At 35.8% G+C, this 16292-nt stretch overlaps 4 protein-coding genes across 4 annotated transcripts; 2 read left to right on the forward strand and 2 right to left on the reverse strand.

Moving 5' to 3' along the window:
• Positions 1–408: 408 nt before the first annotated feature.
• On the reverse strand, positions 409–2152 carry PHYBLDRAFT_168793 (hypothetical protein; the record flags this gene model as incomplete). Its single annotated transcript, XM_018435940.1, has 5 exons — positions 409–1262; positions 1342–1518; positions 1640–1748; positions 1843–1958; positions 2053–2152. 5 exons carry the CDS (start codon positions 2150–2152, stop codon positions 409–411), a joined length of 1356 nt encoding a protein of 451 aa, XP_018291480.1.
• Positions 2153–4146: 1994 nt separating this feature from the next.
• PHYBLDRAFT_133851 (hypothetical protein) lies at positions 4147–8522 on the forward strand (the record flags this gene model as incomplete). Its single annotated transcript, XM_018429596.1, has 11 exons — positions 4147–4273; positions 4491–4668; positions 4851–4943; positions 5053–5163; positions 5351–5551; positions 5679–5981; positions 6045–6160; positions 6302–6837; positions 6911–7117; positions 7229–7823; positions 7934–8522. 11 exons carry the CDS (start codon positions 4147–4149, stop codon positions 8269–8271), a joined length of 2805 nt encoding a protein of 934 aa, XP_018291481.1. The 3' UTR covers positions 8272–8522.
• Positions 8523–12740: 4218 nt separating this feature from the next.
• PHYBLDRAFT_112735 (hypothetical protein) lies at positions 12741–13978 on the forward strand (the record flags this gene model as incomplete). The annotated part of the gene is made up of 3 exons (XM_018428308.1): positions 12741–13021; positions 13459–13571; positions 13680–13978. The coding sequence occupies 3 exons, from the start codon at positions 12741–12743 to the stop codon at positions 13976–13978; spliced, it is 693 nt and encodes a 230-aa protein (XP_018291482.1).
• A 229-nt stretch (positions 13979–14207) lies between these two features.
• PHYBLDRAFT_181543 (hypothetical protein) lies at positions 14208–16289 on the reverse strand (the record flags this gene model as incomplete). Its single annotated transcript, XM_018438486.1, has 10 exons — positions 16223–16289; positions 16081–16136; positions 15901–16025; positions 15682–15749; positions 15532–15596; positions 15247–15439; positions 15077–15197; positions 14738–14989; positions 14542–14649; positions 14208–14434 (listed from the first exon to the last, which is right to left on the reverse strand). The coding sequence occupies exons 1-10, from the start codon at positions 16274–16276 to the stop codon at positions 14208–14210; spliced, it is 1269 nt and encodes a 422-aa protein (XP_018291483.1). The 5' UTR covers positions 16277–16289.
• Between the last annotated feature and the right edge of the window lie 3 nt (positions 16290–16292).

Below are 16292 nucleotides of genomic sequence, written 5' to 3' on the forward strand. Positions count from 1 at the left end.
ACTTAGGCGAATGGTGTTTTCTTTCTTTGCATAGTATGGTTATTTCTTCTTAAAATAGTCCCGCTGGAGACGACAGTCTACCTCGTGTACATGTATATATATATATATAGCTATCTTATCGTGTCCCCGGTGTTAAATTATTTTTCTAAAAAAAAAAAATAACTCGAAAAATCGAACACCCTGATTGACGCTTTTTACTATGCGTATATTTAACTTATAAATCTTTATACATATTGATTCTTAGCGAAACAACATGAAAAATGAGGTACTTTCTGTATAAAGAAAGAGAAAACATAATATATTTATTGAGAATTGAAAAGGATCAAAATACTTTCCATGGTAGGTATACTGTACACATATTCGAGCGAAACAAAAGAATAAAAGAAAAGAAAAGGGATGCGCTGTATTTTAAAGTTTGTGTGATCTTGGTCCAAGCTGGTTTGACTTGTAAGGATAAGACAGATCAACATTATATGTTTGATTGAATATGTGCTGGCCTTGTTTCCACAGGTCAGATTCATTAGATTTTGGCTGCAGAGTTTTTAATGGTGTACTTTGATCGATAGGAGCAAATACTGTATTCATCAAAATGGCTAGCTTGTATTTCATGGTCTTGATATTTAGTGTTTCTATCCGAACACGTACAACAAATCCCTTGTTTGATCGACTGTCGGAATATATTACTTGCGCAGATGTCTTGATGTGTTCTCCTGTGCGTATTGGCAATATAAAACAAATGTCATTCATATTAACTAGCTTGAATGCAGTTGATTGAAGGAAGTGAGTGGCTGCTGAACATGCAACTTTGTAACCTCCGTGTACAAGATATCCTCCAAACGTAGTTCCATGTGCATTTCTATCTTGTGGAGTTGTTATTCCATGGCTCTCAACTTGCGTATCAGAAATTGCCACTGATCCAAGGACGTCTGAACCTTGATCTTGCTCAGTATTTAATATGCAATTTGATATAATGTTCTCTTGCGTGCAAAGTGCTAGCTTTTGCTGAATTTGGTTATTATTCTGTTGAGCTGCAATCTTTTTCTCCGTGCGGTCGAATAATAATTTTTCTGAAAGGGTTGTGCATTTAAGTTGGCCTACTTTGCACGGTTTTCCAATTAATGTATTGAACTGCATAAAGGTAGCTTCAAATATCGCTACAGTGTTTTGGTTTTGAGCACCTAGACCAGGAACAACTATGGGGCGAAGAATCCTGGTGTCCATTGTAATATTTTCATGCTTGACCATTTCTAGTGAAAGAACAACTAAAGATTTATATGTATGTGTGTATTGGTTAGATGATAATAATAAAGCTTCATATCAATACACATAGATTAAACATACCGACTAACAAGGTACCCTTTGTGTAAGCAACACATCCACTAAGCTTGTAGTCCTCAATTGAATCTGGCATATTGAGGTATATTTGCTCTATACCAACCGTGAGATTGACGAATATGTCATTCACTTTCATACACTCGATGTGTCTTCCCGAAATTACTCCAGCTACATCATCAATTGCTACCAGAAATATCAGTTTAAGTGCCTTTCTTTGGAGTCAGGCAATGTATATACATTTATATATATATATATATATATATTTGAAAAAGAAAGCCTTTTGTGATTATTATATATGGCCAACCTTCTAAAATCTTTCCGAACTGAATACTTCCATCTTCAGAAGTATGGCTATCATTGAATTCTTGGGAAGATTTGAACGGTAAATACTGCTCTACATAACTGTGCGACATCTAAAATCATACACCAGCAAAATAGAGAGAGAGAGAAATACATTATTATTACAAGACTAAAATCTCCAAGTCTTTTGTGTTTGCTTTTGTTTACCAGTTTTTCAGTAGGAGGCTCCTTTCTGTATTCAATTACACGTTTACGAATAGACTCGTCAAACTTTTGACGATCTTTCAAAGACCATCTTGAGCTGAATTCTTTGTCATAAATAGCTTTGGTATGTATACCATGTTAGTTTTTCAATGATACGTATATATACATATACATATGTCCTATTATGTGTACAATATGTTTATGAGCTCTTACAAGGAAATGGGATATCTTCCCATTTATCTAGACGCGGTATTTGTCGGATAGGATTTTCTATGTGAGTGAGATCAGTGTTGATGTTTTCAATTGTAGACATGTTTGTAGTGTGATATTGAATATATATATATATATATATTGGTTCTTGGTTTGTGGACCTTGTCAAATATTGAATCTGTTATTATATTTATATGATTTTTTTCCTGGTATTTGGTTTGGTCATATGCTTTTTTATATCTCTTTCTCTTATTATTTTTTACAGTATATATAACTTATGTTGCTTATAATAGATTAGATTATTGATATTAAAGGTGTAGAATATATGTGGGCCAATGGGGTTTCTTTTTTTTGGAGTTTTTTATACACGTTTGTTCAGAAGGTTATTGCACATTTCAAAACTGGACGGGATATTGTAGTAACGGTTCTGGATCTACATAAAATCCTCTCCCAACCAATAACAGCAAATAATCATACTGTGCTTTAGCTTTTTAATGTTCTGGAGAAAAAAAAATGACAGGAAAATACTCTATATATATATGTTCTATTAGAAGAAAGAAAGAAAAATTCTGTCCACTCAAAAATCCAATAGACTATTAGTTCTAGACAAAAGCTGCCAAGAAAATAAAAAAATGGTCAAAATTAGCCTATTCACTTTTAGTACATACGCATGTTATTGGTACATTTCTATCTACATAATTCACGCCTCAGTCTGTAACCATTCTAGAGTATTTATTAATATATGTATTCATTAGTATATTTACTAATGGGTCAAGACAAAGCTTTACTGTAAGTGACTAAGGCGACCCAATGGTTAATTGAGTACGAATCCGCTGTTTAGGTATATGTCCATATATATACATAAGAGACCAAAAGAAAAACAGAAATACCCTCATTTCGGTTTGAAGGATTTGGATGTAAATATTTCTTTAAAGGTTACTCAATTCAGCATATAAAAGTATCAAAACTTGTGATGACTATAAGGTCTGCATACAGATAAACCGTTATAATTTAAATAAGTCCAAGAGATTTAAAAGGATCACTATATACACCTTTAATGCAAACCCAACAGACAAAAGAATTATTAATAGTATTATTAATAAAGGAAAGAAAAAATAAGAAAGAAAAACGCTAAATATAATGATTTACTCCCAGTATATTATAATAAAGTGTTCTATGTATTTTCCAACATCTTCTTGCAAAAGTAACAGTTAAATAAACCATCCCTGATCTATAAACCAGCACCGACATCACTAACAGCAGCAACAACAACAACAAACATTAACACAACAGGAACTACTCCTTAAAATCATCCCCTCTTTGATATATATATATACATATATTAGTAATTTATCAATTGCCTCCCTCTGTATCCACAAATGGTGTTTTTTTTTCTATGAAAACATGGTATATTATAGGCACTTATTACAAAGGAGTATGATTATATTATAGTCTCCTGAACAGTTAAATACGCATATATATGTATAAAAGAAGAAAAAAGAAAAAAGAGAAAGATCTTCTACCCAGTAAAATATAAATGTCTACCTATCAATGTTAGCTAAAAAGAATTATATCAAATCAAGAAACATATAAAGCACAAAGCTTCTCGTAAAGACGTATATTTATATGTACAGAAATATACATGTGTGTGTGTATGTAATGAATAATGACAAGTTACAAATTTATAGGCATATCTTTCTATTGTAATTTCATATATACACATACGCACGTACAAATTTAGTATATATACTTTCTAGCAATTAGTTTAAAGTCACTCCCATTCTGCCTGTCACACAAGTCAAAGCCACTTGCCTCCGCCCAAAAATTAATAGAAGGACAGGCTCGAAAGAGAGAAAAGGCAAAAAGAAAAAAAAGAAAAAAGGGACCATCGCAAGCTCCGTTGACATGGATTCGAAATTGACAGCTGAGCAAGCATTTCTATTGCTACCCAAAGATCATAATCTAGAGGGAGGCGATTCACCAGCCGCTACACCTTCTAACAGTCCTGCTAAGAGAAGAAAACTCGACACTAGAGAAATAACGCAGGTCAATATATCCGATGATGAGATGGAGCCGACAATCTCTACTGATGTCCCAATGGCAGATGTCCAACTGGATGAAATCTCACCTTTCAAGCCCACAAAGTGGCAAAATACGATCAATAAACTTGTTAAAGCCATTGTCTCGATCCGCTTTAGTCAAGTCGCAGCATTTGATACTGAAGGTATTAAAGCAAGAAAATAATAACTAGCCACTCGTCAGATTTTACTTTTATATATATATACATGTATCCAAGGCAACCTACGGATACCCACCTTTAGACGCAAATACACACATTGTTCTTCTACTCTTCCTTTCTTTCTTTTTCTTTTTTAATTCACTGCAGTTTGATGCAGCAAAAAAAGGTTTATTAGACTCACACATATGATTCAATTGTTTAGGCCCTGAGACTTCAGAAGCATCTGGATTTATTGTGGACGCAAAGAACGGTATCATTCTCACCAACCGCCACGTTGCGTGTGCAGGCCCATTTGTAGGAGAGGCCGTGTGTCACGATCATGAAGAAGTAGACGTGTATCCAATTTACAGAGATCCTGTTCACGATTTCGGATTCCTCAAGTATGTTACTATTTTCTGAATTAAGATCATAATTTTTTACCTATCTTTGATATACTACTACTGTATGCTTTATCTCTATCTTTATCTTTATCTTTATCTTTACCTTTACCTTTCATTTTTCTTTTATGCTGCTTCTAATTGTTGTTGATGGTTCACATTTTAATTACATTAATAATTTGTAGATTCGACCCCAGCAAAATCAAATACATGCCAGTAACTCAAGTAGAATTGAGGCCTGAGCTAGCCAAGGTGGGCCTTGACATTCGTGTGGTTGGGTAGGGATGAGGAATTAAAACAAACAAAAAAAAACAATAAGAAGGAGGAAAAGGTTTACTATATGCACGGATTTTTTTTAACTAACAAAATGTTGGTTTTATGCTGTAGTAACGATGCAGGTGAAAAGTTGAGTATCTTGGCAGGCTCCATATCTCGTCTCGATCGCAACACACCCGACTACGGTGACTTGACATACAACGATTTCAATACATTTTATTTGTAAGTATAAACTTGATTCTTCTGTAACTTATCTTAATTATCTTAATTATCTAATATTTATATTCCTATATATCTATATGTCTATGTCTATATCTATGTCTATACCTATATCTATATATTTATTTGAAACAAAAATAAATAAATAAAAACAAACAAACAAAAAAAAACAAAAAACAAAAACTTCAAGACAAGCAGCATCAAGCACAAGTGGCGGTAGTTCTGGATCTCCAGTAATTGATATCGAGGGAAACGCTGTTGCATTACAGGCTGGTGGACACACCAAAGCTGCTACCGATTTCTTTTTGCCTCTTGACAGAATTAAGCGTGCACTGCATTATATTCGACGTGGTGAACCTGTACCAAGAGGAGATATTCAGGTCCAATTTACGTAAGTCTTTAGGACACCTATTACATGTCAATAGGAGAAGAAGAAAAAAGAAAAGAGAAAAAACAGGATAATTAATGCTTTACATTTTTTATCATCTTTTCTTATTTTATATATATATATATATAAGCTATCGTCCTTTTGACGAAGCTCGTAGACTGGGATTGAGACCAGAAACGGAAGAAAAGTTGAGAGGAATCTTCAAAGACGAAATTGGTATGTTGGTGGTAGAAACAGTGCTTCCCGAAGGCCCCGCTCATAAGAAAATGGAGGAGGGTGACATTTTGCTGACAATAAATGGCGAGTACATCACCAAATTCGTACCTTTTGAGGAGATGATGGATTCAAATGTGGGAAAGACTATCCGTATTGGCATCGAGAGAGGTGGTGAACCCATGGAACTTGATATTTGTGTAGGAAATCTTCATGCAATGTAAGTGCTTATAGAATATATACTTATAACAAAACGCAATTAACTAACAATATTCAACTATAGCACTCCAGATCGTTATGTTGAAATTGGTGGATCAAAGTTGAATGAGGTTTCTTACCAACTTGCTCGTACTTACTGTGTACCTTGCAGAGGAGTCTATGTCGCCGAACCTTCTGGCAGTAAGTATCTAGTTAATTAATTAATTAATAATAATAAACAAAGAGCTGGAGGGGATAGGGAGGAAGAGAAGGTTACATTAAGACCTTTCTTTCTTCATTTTTGAATTATTATGAATTTGGTAAACTAATATGGTCTATTAGTGTTCCGATTGGATGGTCCTGACAATGGTTGGATTATCAAGTCTGTTGATGACAAACCAACTCCTGACCTGAACACCTTTATCGAGGTCATGAAGTCTCTGCCCGACCGTGAAAGAGTCCCTGTAGTGTACTACTCTATTGCAGATGCCCATACAATCCTTGTTGCTGTTGTGCAAGTAGAACGTCACTGGTCTAGCTTCAGATTAGCTGTACGCAATGACAAGACCGGATTGTGGGATTTCACTGACATGGGAGAACCTATTTCTCCTCGCGCTATCAAACCTTCCACAAAACGTTTCATTGAACTTGACGATAGTCTCGGCCCTGCCAAGGATCTGATCCGTTGTCTGGTCAAGGTTAACTTTTATATGCCCTGTCGTCTTGATGGGTTTCCTCGTAGTCGTAAGATAGGTGCAGGCATTATCGTAGACAAGGAGAGAGGTTTTGTTATTGTTAGTCGCAGCATTGTACCATTCTCAATGGGCGACTTGACATTAACCGTCGCAGATTCTACTGTTATTCCTGCAAAGGTCATCGTAAGTATTACACACACACACATGCACACACATATATGCTTGTGAATATCGCTTATTGATTAATTGTATTTAGTACCTCCACCCAACTCACAATTTCACAGTTGTTCAGTATGATCCTAAACATATTGGTGACACCGACGTTATGAGTGCTCCTTTTAGCACCGAAACCTTGCTTCAGGGACACAAGGTTACTTTGGTAGCTCACAACCACAATCAACGCCCTGTTTGTTTGACAACAGTTGTTACTGATGTTACATGTGTCACAATCCCTCACAATGGAGTAAGTAAAACAAAACTGGAGGATATAGAAATAAGATTTCATTTGTACTTTAGAAACAACAAAAATATGCTTATTAATATCTATCATATCTACATATAATTTTTTTCTTAGACCCCTCGTTTTAGAAGTATTAATTTGGATGCCATTACTCTCGACACACCTCTTGCTGTTCAATGCTCTTCTGGACTTTTGGCAGATTCCAATGGTCTTGTACAAGGTCTCTGGATGAGTTTCTTGGGAGAACGCAACCCGAATGGCCATGACAACGAGTACCATTTGGGTATCCACATCTCAACCATCAAACCTGTTCTTGATCGCCTTCAAAAGGGTGTTCCTGTCAACCTTCGTAGCATCAATGCCGAGCTGACGACTGTCCAGATGGCCCAGGCTGGTGCCATGGGACTTTCGAATGAGTGGGTTCGCAAGATTGAGGAAGCCAATCCTGCCAAACACCAGCTGTTTATGATTAAACGTACCGAGGCAGGCAGTGAGAGCGCTCAGGTACTGAAGGAGCTGGATCTCATCTTGGCTGTCAATGGCAAGGTCGTGACACGAATGTATGAGATGGATGTACAGTACGAGGCAGAAGAATTGTCTCTGACTATCCTGAGACAAAAGAAGGAAATCACAGTAAAGGTCAAGACTGATGTTATGTCTGGTGATGGTACCAGCCGTGTTGTGTTCTGGGCAGGTGCTGCACTACATGGTATGTACAAATGTTGTATATATATATATGTGTGTGTGTGTGTGTGTGTGTGCGTGTGTCTGTAATCGAAGAGATTTTACCTAACTTATTGACGTTATTTATTTGCTTAGAACCTCACAAGGCTGTATTACAACAGAGCAAGACCCTTCCCTCGCGTATTTATATTTCTGCACGTTCCAAGGGCTCTCCTTCTTATATGTATGGCCTTGTGCCAACCATGTGGATTACACACATCAACTCCAAGCAAGTAGAAACCCTTGATGACTTTATTATGGCTGTCAAGGATATTGCTGACAATACTTATGTGCGTGTGCGCTGTGTGAGCTTTGATAATGTGCCCATCATGCTGTCAGTAAAGATGGTCAACCATTACTTCCCTTTGGTAGATATGGTGAAGGATCCGAGTGTAGAATGCGGTTGGTCAAAAAAAGAGGTTGAACTTGCCTAGAAATAAATACCACATTTGTGTATAAATTACATGCCCACGTATGTGTTACGTATGTATATGTGTATGTGTATGTGTATGTGTATGTGCGTGTGTTTTGTGTGTTTTGTGTATTTTGTGGAATACCTTTTTTTCGATTATCTTTATTTTTTATATTACTATTATATTTTTTTATAATTTTTCTTCCACTCTTTTTCACTCTCACTCTCTCACATTTTTTATATAAAGACAATAAACTAAAATTTGTATATTTTAAAAATCTTCATACAAATATATACATCATGTACCATTTGCGATGGTGTTAAAAGGACACCAGGCTTTTGCAGCTATAGGACATAACACATATCTTAATATGTATATATAAAGTGTAAATCAGAAAAGATCATTTTCGCTTGGATATCTTATATCATCAACACTTTAAAACACTCCTATTTTAAGATCAATCTGGTACAGACAATGAATTTTGAATCAGCATGAGTAACACAAAGATTTGAAGAAAATAACCCCTTGAACAAGTCGTTTCCTCTTCTAAAAATATTAACACACTTGGTTGAACTCAGCTTCTCAAGTATTCAAGCTTCAACAAAGATAACATTATTCTTTTTTCGCCAAAAGTCATATATAAGCTTAAGAAATTTGACGTAACTTTAGCATTCTATACCTTTCAACTTATTTTAAGCAAGCAACTTTAATCTTTCTAGTCTGTCCGCCCCCAAACATATGGGATAAATCCAACTCAAAATTTAATCAAAGATGAAACAAAGACTAAAACCTTCAATCTGTATTATTGGATTAGAGTTTTTTTGTTTGTGTTTTTAAAAAAAAAATTGATCTTTTAAAATTAAGATTAAAAGGAAAAATCAACTGGCTCTGATTGTCTAGTATTTTTCCATTGCTAATTAAATTGAAAAGTACATCATACTTTTGATGGAAGATATGGTATTAAGGGCACTTTAATTCGATCTAATACTAAGTTTTGCATTCATAAATGAAAAATGAACCTTTTCTGAGACAGTCTCAGGTTAAATTTGAAAAAGTGTACCTTTCATGAATAGAGAGAACGTGGGCTTGTAGCATTTTCTCATTAAACTTAACGAATATAGTAGTGGGTGAATTGATACAGCTCTATATCCTCTCTACTGTATCTACATAATACATATCATTATGATATTTCTGCTTCGGCGCTATGGATCATATTTCTGAAAGACAGACTTTCTCGCATTTAACCTGAGACTACCTCTAAAAGCTTTGATATTCTGATTTTTGAATGCGAAACACTATACTCAGACTGTAGTGGCAACCATTATCTACACCGAATGTCTTCATTTTTACTATATTATTATTTAAGAATAATAAACACAGCAATTTTCTCTTAAAGATGCTCATGTATCAAATAAGAAAACCTTTTGGCGTTCAAATTTAGTGATATTTGGAAGCTTTATTTTTTTCCCTTGTCATTGTCATTGTCACTATAATACAATTATCACTAAATTGAGCTCAGACTCTACATACATTTAATACTATAGAGTATCTCTTAAAGGATTGTACTAATACATGTACACATACACACACACCTATACATTTATTTAACTTCCAATAGAAAGAAAAAGGTTAATCTATTGAAACAGAAAACAAAAGATGAACTATTAAACCTTTTCGGTTTTGTGCTCTATAAAAAAGTACCTATTTCTTGGATCCTCTTTATTCATAGACAATCGCTGTCACGTAACGACTCTGACAATGCGGACAATAAAATAATTTGTACAGAAAAAAAACCTACCTTTTCAACTGTTGTGTGCGCCATGTCAGGAGGAAGCCATAAACGAAACATCGAAGACGTTGATGATCACCATCACCCAGTTAATCGGAGGCTACCACGTGTTATTCCAGCATCACAAATAACGGAAAATGGGTACATGCAACAGAATTTAGGCACCAATCTTAAAAAACCGTCAGAACTGTTCCTGCCTAGGCGCACCCAGGCATGGCCACCTTCCCTTACATCGAAACATTCATTTAATAATTTCAGAGACAGCACATCTCCAGAATCTTCAAACAAACACATTGTAATAGACTTAACACTAGACGATTCCGATGAAGAAAACAACTTAAATATATCTTCACCCTTGATGTTTGGTATCTCACGCCAAGCAGCTTTGGCTGCAAATAAACTGAATAAAAATAAGCAAAAAGGAAAAGAAAAACAACAAGAAGGAGAAAAAGAAGGAGTGACTAAAGAGGTTGAAACAACTCAGACTAGTTCATCCAAACCTATTCAAAAAGTACAAGAAGATCCTATCTCAAATTTAGCTGTTGAACAACCTATGCAATCACCGCTCCGCACAGAGCACAATCCTTTGCCAGTAACTGTACCGATCAATAATTCAGAGCATACTCCTTTGCCAGTGCCTGCACCGATCAATAGCCCAGAGCATGGTTCTTTACCAGTACCTGCACCGATCAATAGCCCAGAGCACGGTTCTTTGCCAGTACCTGCACCGATCAATAACTCTGAGCATGCTCCTTTGCCAGTTCCTGTACCAATCAATAGCCCAGACCACAGTTCTTTCCCAGTGCCTGCACCGATCAATAACCCAGAGCATGGTTCTTTGCCAATGCCTGCACCGACAAATAACTCTGAGCCTATAAAACGCGCAGAAACTCCAAACACTTCATCGACGCAAAATACAACATCAGCATATTCGAGTAAAATAAAGAGAATAACTCTCTTAGCTCCCAGATCACCAAACAATACAGTCGCACAAACTCCCTTAACATCAAGTAATATATTATCAGCTATGAACGACCTGCATAACGCTAAGATCCGCTCGTTTTCAAACTATGTGTCACATGTAACAAAAAAAGACAACCCCACTCCTACCGACAATGGATCTACAAGTAATAACCTACAATTAAGCACAGACAGTATATCCGCAGCACCTGAAAATACACCTGTAATCAACGTAACCTCACACCCACTTACTGAAGCTACAAATGACAACCTACAATTGAGCACAGGCAGTACACCAGTAGCACTTAGAACCACACCTGTAATCGACACAACCCCACACTCACCTATTGGACCTACCTGCGATACTCTTCTAAGTCCACAAAATTCCCGTTCTAGCTCTCCATCAGAAAATTCACCAAATGAAATTTTCTACACGCCACCGCCACCTCCACCACTACAATTATTAGCCATGTCCGAACAATTCGAAAATGCAAATGATGACTTGGACCCTATAGTAGAACCATACAATAATATTAGTACACAAAATATAACCCCTATGGAAATCTCACCAGCCCCGGAAGAACCCAATACACCTGAACCAATTCGTCCAAATTCTACATATTCAGAAAGTGAAATGGCAAATAGCATTGCCTTTGAAAGTTCGTTTGTAGAAGAAAACACCCAGAGTTCAATGTCTGTATCCAACAATTCTACACAAAGATCTTCTTCAGAAGGCATCGATAGTTTATTAGGCAATGATTTGTCATCCCAAAACTCACGACAAACTACCGGAACACTGAATATCGCATCCAAATTAAACCGCCCTAGGTATGATGGCAGTGAAAACAATGCCAATGGACCCGTAGAAAATTCTGTCCGGGAAGATGATTCTTCGAAAGATATGGAAGCTACAATAAAACCTCTAGTATCTACCGAAAACGAAGTTCAGAAACATTATACTATTAATGAAAAGAATAATAGTAATAATAATCTAATGAAGTCCAACCATTCCGGCAACAACCAAACTGTACCTGTGACTCAGCCGGTTCACGATTCTCAAGATAATATGGACGAAGACATGGAAGTAAATGTGGTAGACGTGGACCCCCCACTCGGATCGGAATTCATGTACAGTCCAAGTCCTGGTGACTACACTCCAAACTTGTCTAAGAATGTCACGAAAACAAAAACCGAGAATAAAAAAGCCAATACTGGAAAGTAAGTTAATATTATAAGCACCAAGCGACAAAATAACATGAAAAATAACAAGAGAAACTAATCTCTACTTATAACAGAAATAAGGGATCAAGGGAAACTTCGCCTACAGAGAAAACTATCCCAAATGTTCCGCCTAAAAGACCCTCAGCTTTACGACGTCCTCCAAGTGAAAAAAATGAAGTGGTTGCTGTTGCTAGTAGACGTCACCTTCAGACTGGATATGTGTATGGTGTGGAAATGTCATATCATGCCAACCTGAACCAATCAGAAGACCACCCCGAGGATCCACTTCGTATATTTTCCATTTACAACAAGTTACAACAGAGTGGACTATTAGACGACTGTGTACGCCTCATGTGCAAAAAAGCCCATGCTCGGGATGTTTTGATGGTCCATACAGAAGAACATTTCAAAAATATCAAATCCACAAAATGTAAGTGTATATATATATATATATGTACATTCATTCACTCATTAATTTATTCATTTTTTCTTTCTTTTTTATATTTTGAAAAAAAAAGCTATGACAAGAAACCAATTGCTTGATATGGAGAACTCTCATGATTCAATCTACTTGAATGGTCATACATATGAGTGTAGCATGTATGCAATTGGTAGTGTCATAGAGGCCTGTAGAGCTGTAATCGAAAATAGAGTTAAAAATGCATTTGCTATTGTCCGTCCACCGGGTCATCATGCAGAGACTGAGCATGCAATGGGATTTTGTGTTATGAATAATGTTGCGATTGCAACAAGGTATTGTATGACACACCTTGACACGAAAAAAGTAATGATATTAGATTGGTAAGTTATTTTTTTAGAAGAAGAAGAAAGAGAGAAAAAAATGATAGAAATGATATAATTGAATTGATTGAATTGATTTTTTTTTTAAATATATGCTCTCGATAGGGATGTTCATTTTGGTAAGGCTTATTGATCTAGAAACCTTTGTTTAAGTATGTGCAAATGCCATTTTTAATCTCATTACATTGCCTCTTCTTTTTTTTTCTCGAGGGAAATAGGTAATGGCACGCAGGAGATTTTTTCAGATGATCCAAATGTTTTATACGTCTCTCTTCATCGATTTGAGAACGGAAGTTTTTATCCTCAGAACCAAAAAGGAAGAGCAGATTACTTTGGCTCAAAGAGAGGAAAAGGAAAGTAAGTATTCAAGATTTTTGGATCAGATGGAGGGTCCAGATGGTTTTATAGCCAATGACTAATTGTATGCTTTATAATAGGACCGTTAATGTTCCATGGCCTAAAGAAGGAATGGGAGACGCAGAATATATTTATGCTTTTGAGCAAGTAATTATGCCAATTGCCAGAGAATTTGCTCCTTCTCTGGTGATAGGTAAGCAAAAAAAATGACTTTGATTATGATATATATATATATATATATGTTTTTTTTTTCATCTTTTGGCTCAATTGATTCTTCTCTCCTTTTGATATATCTTTATAGTTTCGGCTGGTTTCGATGCTGCTCATGGAGATCATATTGGCCAGTGCGAGGTTACACCTGCAGGATATGGCCAAATGACCCACATGTTGATGTCACTTGCAAATGGAAAAGTTGTGATGGCTTTGGAAGGAGGATATAATATCAACTCTATCGCAGTCTCTAGTGTTGGGTGTATGGCTGTACTTAAAGGAGAAGCACCAGAGCCTATCAAACCTGACTCTAGACCAAGCGAGATTTGTAAAGAGACTATTGCTATTGTCAAGAAATTGCAGGCTACACAATGGAAATCACTAGCATAATAATTACTTTTTTTTTCTTTAAAGGAAAAGATACTAGTAGTCTTCATTTTTATTCTTATTCTTATTCTTATTATCATTATGATTATGATTTTATGCTTATTTTATTTTCATATTCGTGTTTATGTCTGGTGCTTTATACCATGCTTTTGACTGCGAAAATACATGTACATATTGTGTAATGCTTGTGAATACAATACAAAATACAAATATATGTTTAATGTTTATGATTTTACTTCTTACCAAAAAAGCTTAACAGATTTGCCTGTCCAGCAGATGCTGCTCCCTTCTTCGCACCCTTCTTCGCCGCCGGGGCTGCCTTTGGTTTGGGTGTATTTTCTGTCTGTGCGATAGTTTTTTTGGCAGTATTATTCAAATTGGAAAAAATAGGAACGGTAGCAGGAGTATCAGAAGCGGTGTCGGCATCAACCTCTTCCCACTCCCACACATTTTCAGTAACTAATATAATATATAAGCGTCAGGAAGTGTTAATGAGTATACACACACATATAAATAAATAAACCAGACAGTATTGATTCTTGCTTATATATGATTCAAGTTGTTACCTCTAAATCCACGTTCGTTCACATATGTTTTCTTTTTTTGTACTTTGCGTCGAATCTTTCCAGGTGTCGAGGAAGTTGTTGACCCATCTTTTGTTTCTAGCTCGTTTTCTAGAAGAATAAATCAGCCAGATTTTATAAGACATAAAACATAAATAAATCAATAAATAAAACCGTGTTCTCATACTACAACTATTACCTTTTGTCTTTTCGGGAATCTCTTTAACAGAATCAACATCAATTGGATTGTCCGCCATCGCAACATCTTCATCTTTTGCCGACTTATCAGACCCAGGTGTTTCATTACTATCAGTGTATGTTTTTGTTTCAGTTGGAATATCATCGTCAAATATATCATCTTCTTCATCCGTAAAGACGTTTGCATTCAAATTAGATCGGGCTAGTCGTCGATCGAGTTCTTCGTCAGATTCTTCTTCCTCTGATGCGACAGCTATTTGTTTTGTTAACCAGTTTTGTTGTAATATTCAACTTAATAAATCGCCAGACATTTCGCTTTCTTTTTCTTTTTCTTTTTTACCTGGGATTATAGGTTTACTAGAATCTTTAATCTTCTTGGAAATATGGTGGTTTTTTGATTTGGGTTCTTCAGATTCAGATGACTTTCTTTTACTGGATGTTGATGCATTTGATGTCTTGTTCTACAAATGAATATAAGTACACCTATATGTGCCGTGTCTAAATAATTACTTTTAAGAATGCACCAAATGTGTTTGGAGTTGCCTTTGCTGGTGTTGCCTTTGCTGGTGTTGCCTTTGGTGCAGGAACTGGTGTTGGTGTTGGTGCTGGTGTTTCTTTCGGTACAGAGATCGAATGGGTTGGTCTAGATTCTTGCTTGACGCTTGATTTATTTACTAAACGAGTATTCTGCAACAAACCGCACCTACAAATAAATAGTTTCACGATAATCTACATCAATCGGATGCCTCTTTCTTTATCAGGTTGTCTATTCATTAATCTCCATGATAGGCTTACTTTGTGCGATCCTCGGCTGTCAGCTTAGGAAGATTTTCATCAGCTGCTATAATTACAGATAAATCCTGTGTCTGTCAATTAGCTTTCACTGCCTTTATCTTTTTCTATACAATCAATCTATTGAGCTTGCCCATCTTCTTGTTGCTTTACCTTTGGATCATATGGACAGAGACTATAAACTTGTGTTCCTGATATATGTTTAAATGTTTGTTTTACAGCTTTTTGATTTTATTTTGTCAGTATGTGTGTATGTGTGTGTGTGTGTGTGTGTGTGATATGGTTGAGATAAAAGAAAATCGTATCAGCATCTGTAATTATCATTTGCATAGCCTCACGTAAAATAAAATTGGGTTATTTCAATAAACTTACACTCTAGTTCATTACTCTTTGCCATGCGAATTACAAGCTGATTACTGTCAGATGCTTTTTCTGTACCGATCAAGCAATAAGTTGCGTGTATTTGTTGATGTGCGTTTGCATAATCTTGTAAAACTCTAATTTTTACATGTTTTAGCGCAATGAATCCTACAAATGGCTCGGGCCACTTACTGCTTGGCAGTATTTACAGGAATGCGAAATTGTCTTGTTAGGAGTCTGTAGGTAACCTTGTTATAGAATTATTAATTATTATGTAAAGAACTGATAAGCTTTTTTATAGTATTATTATTATTATTATTATTTGTAGGCTTACTGGTTCCTTTTCATGAAGCAACTTTGTATCTAAGTATTCTTCCATGTCAAGCATTATTTTATTTTTGTCT

This window comes from Phycomyces blakesleeanus (assembly GCF_001638985.1).
Source record: "Phycomyces blakesleeanus NRRL 1555(-) unplaced genomic scaffold PHYBLscaffold_11, whole genome shotgun sequence".
In the NCBI taxonomy this organism is placed as follows: Eukaryota; Fungi; Mucoromycota; class Mucoromycetes; order Mucorales; family Phycomycetaceae; genus Phycomyces; species Phycomyces blakesleeanus.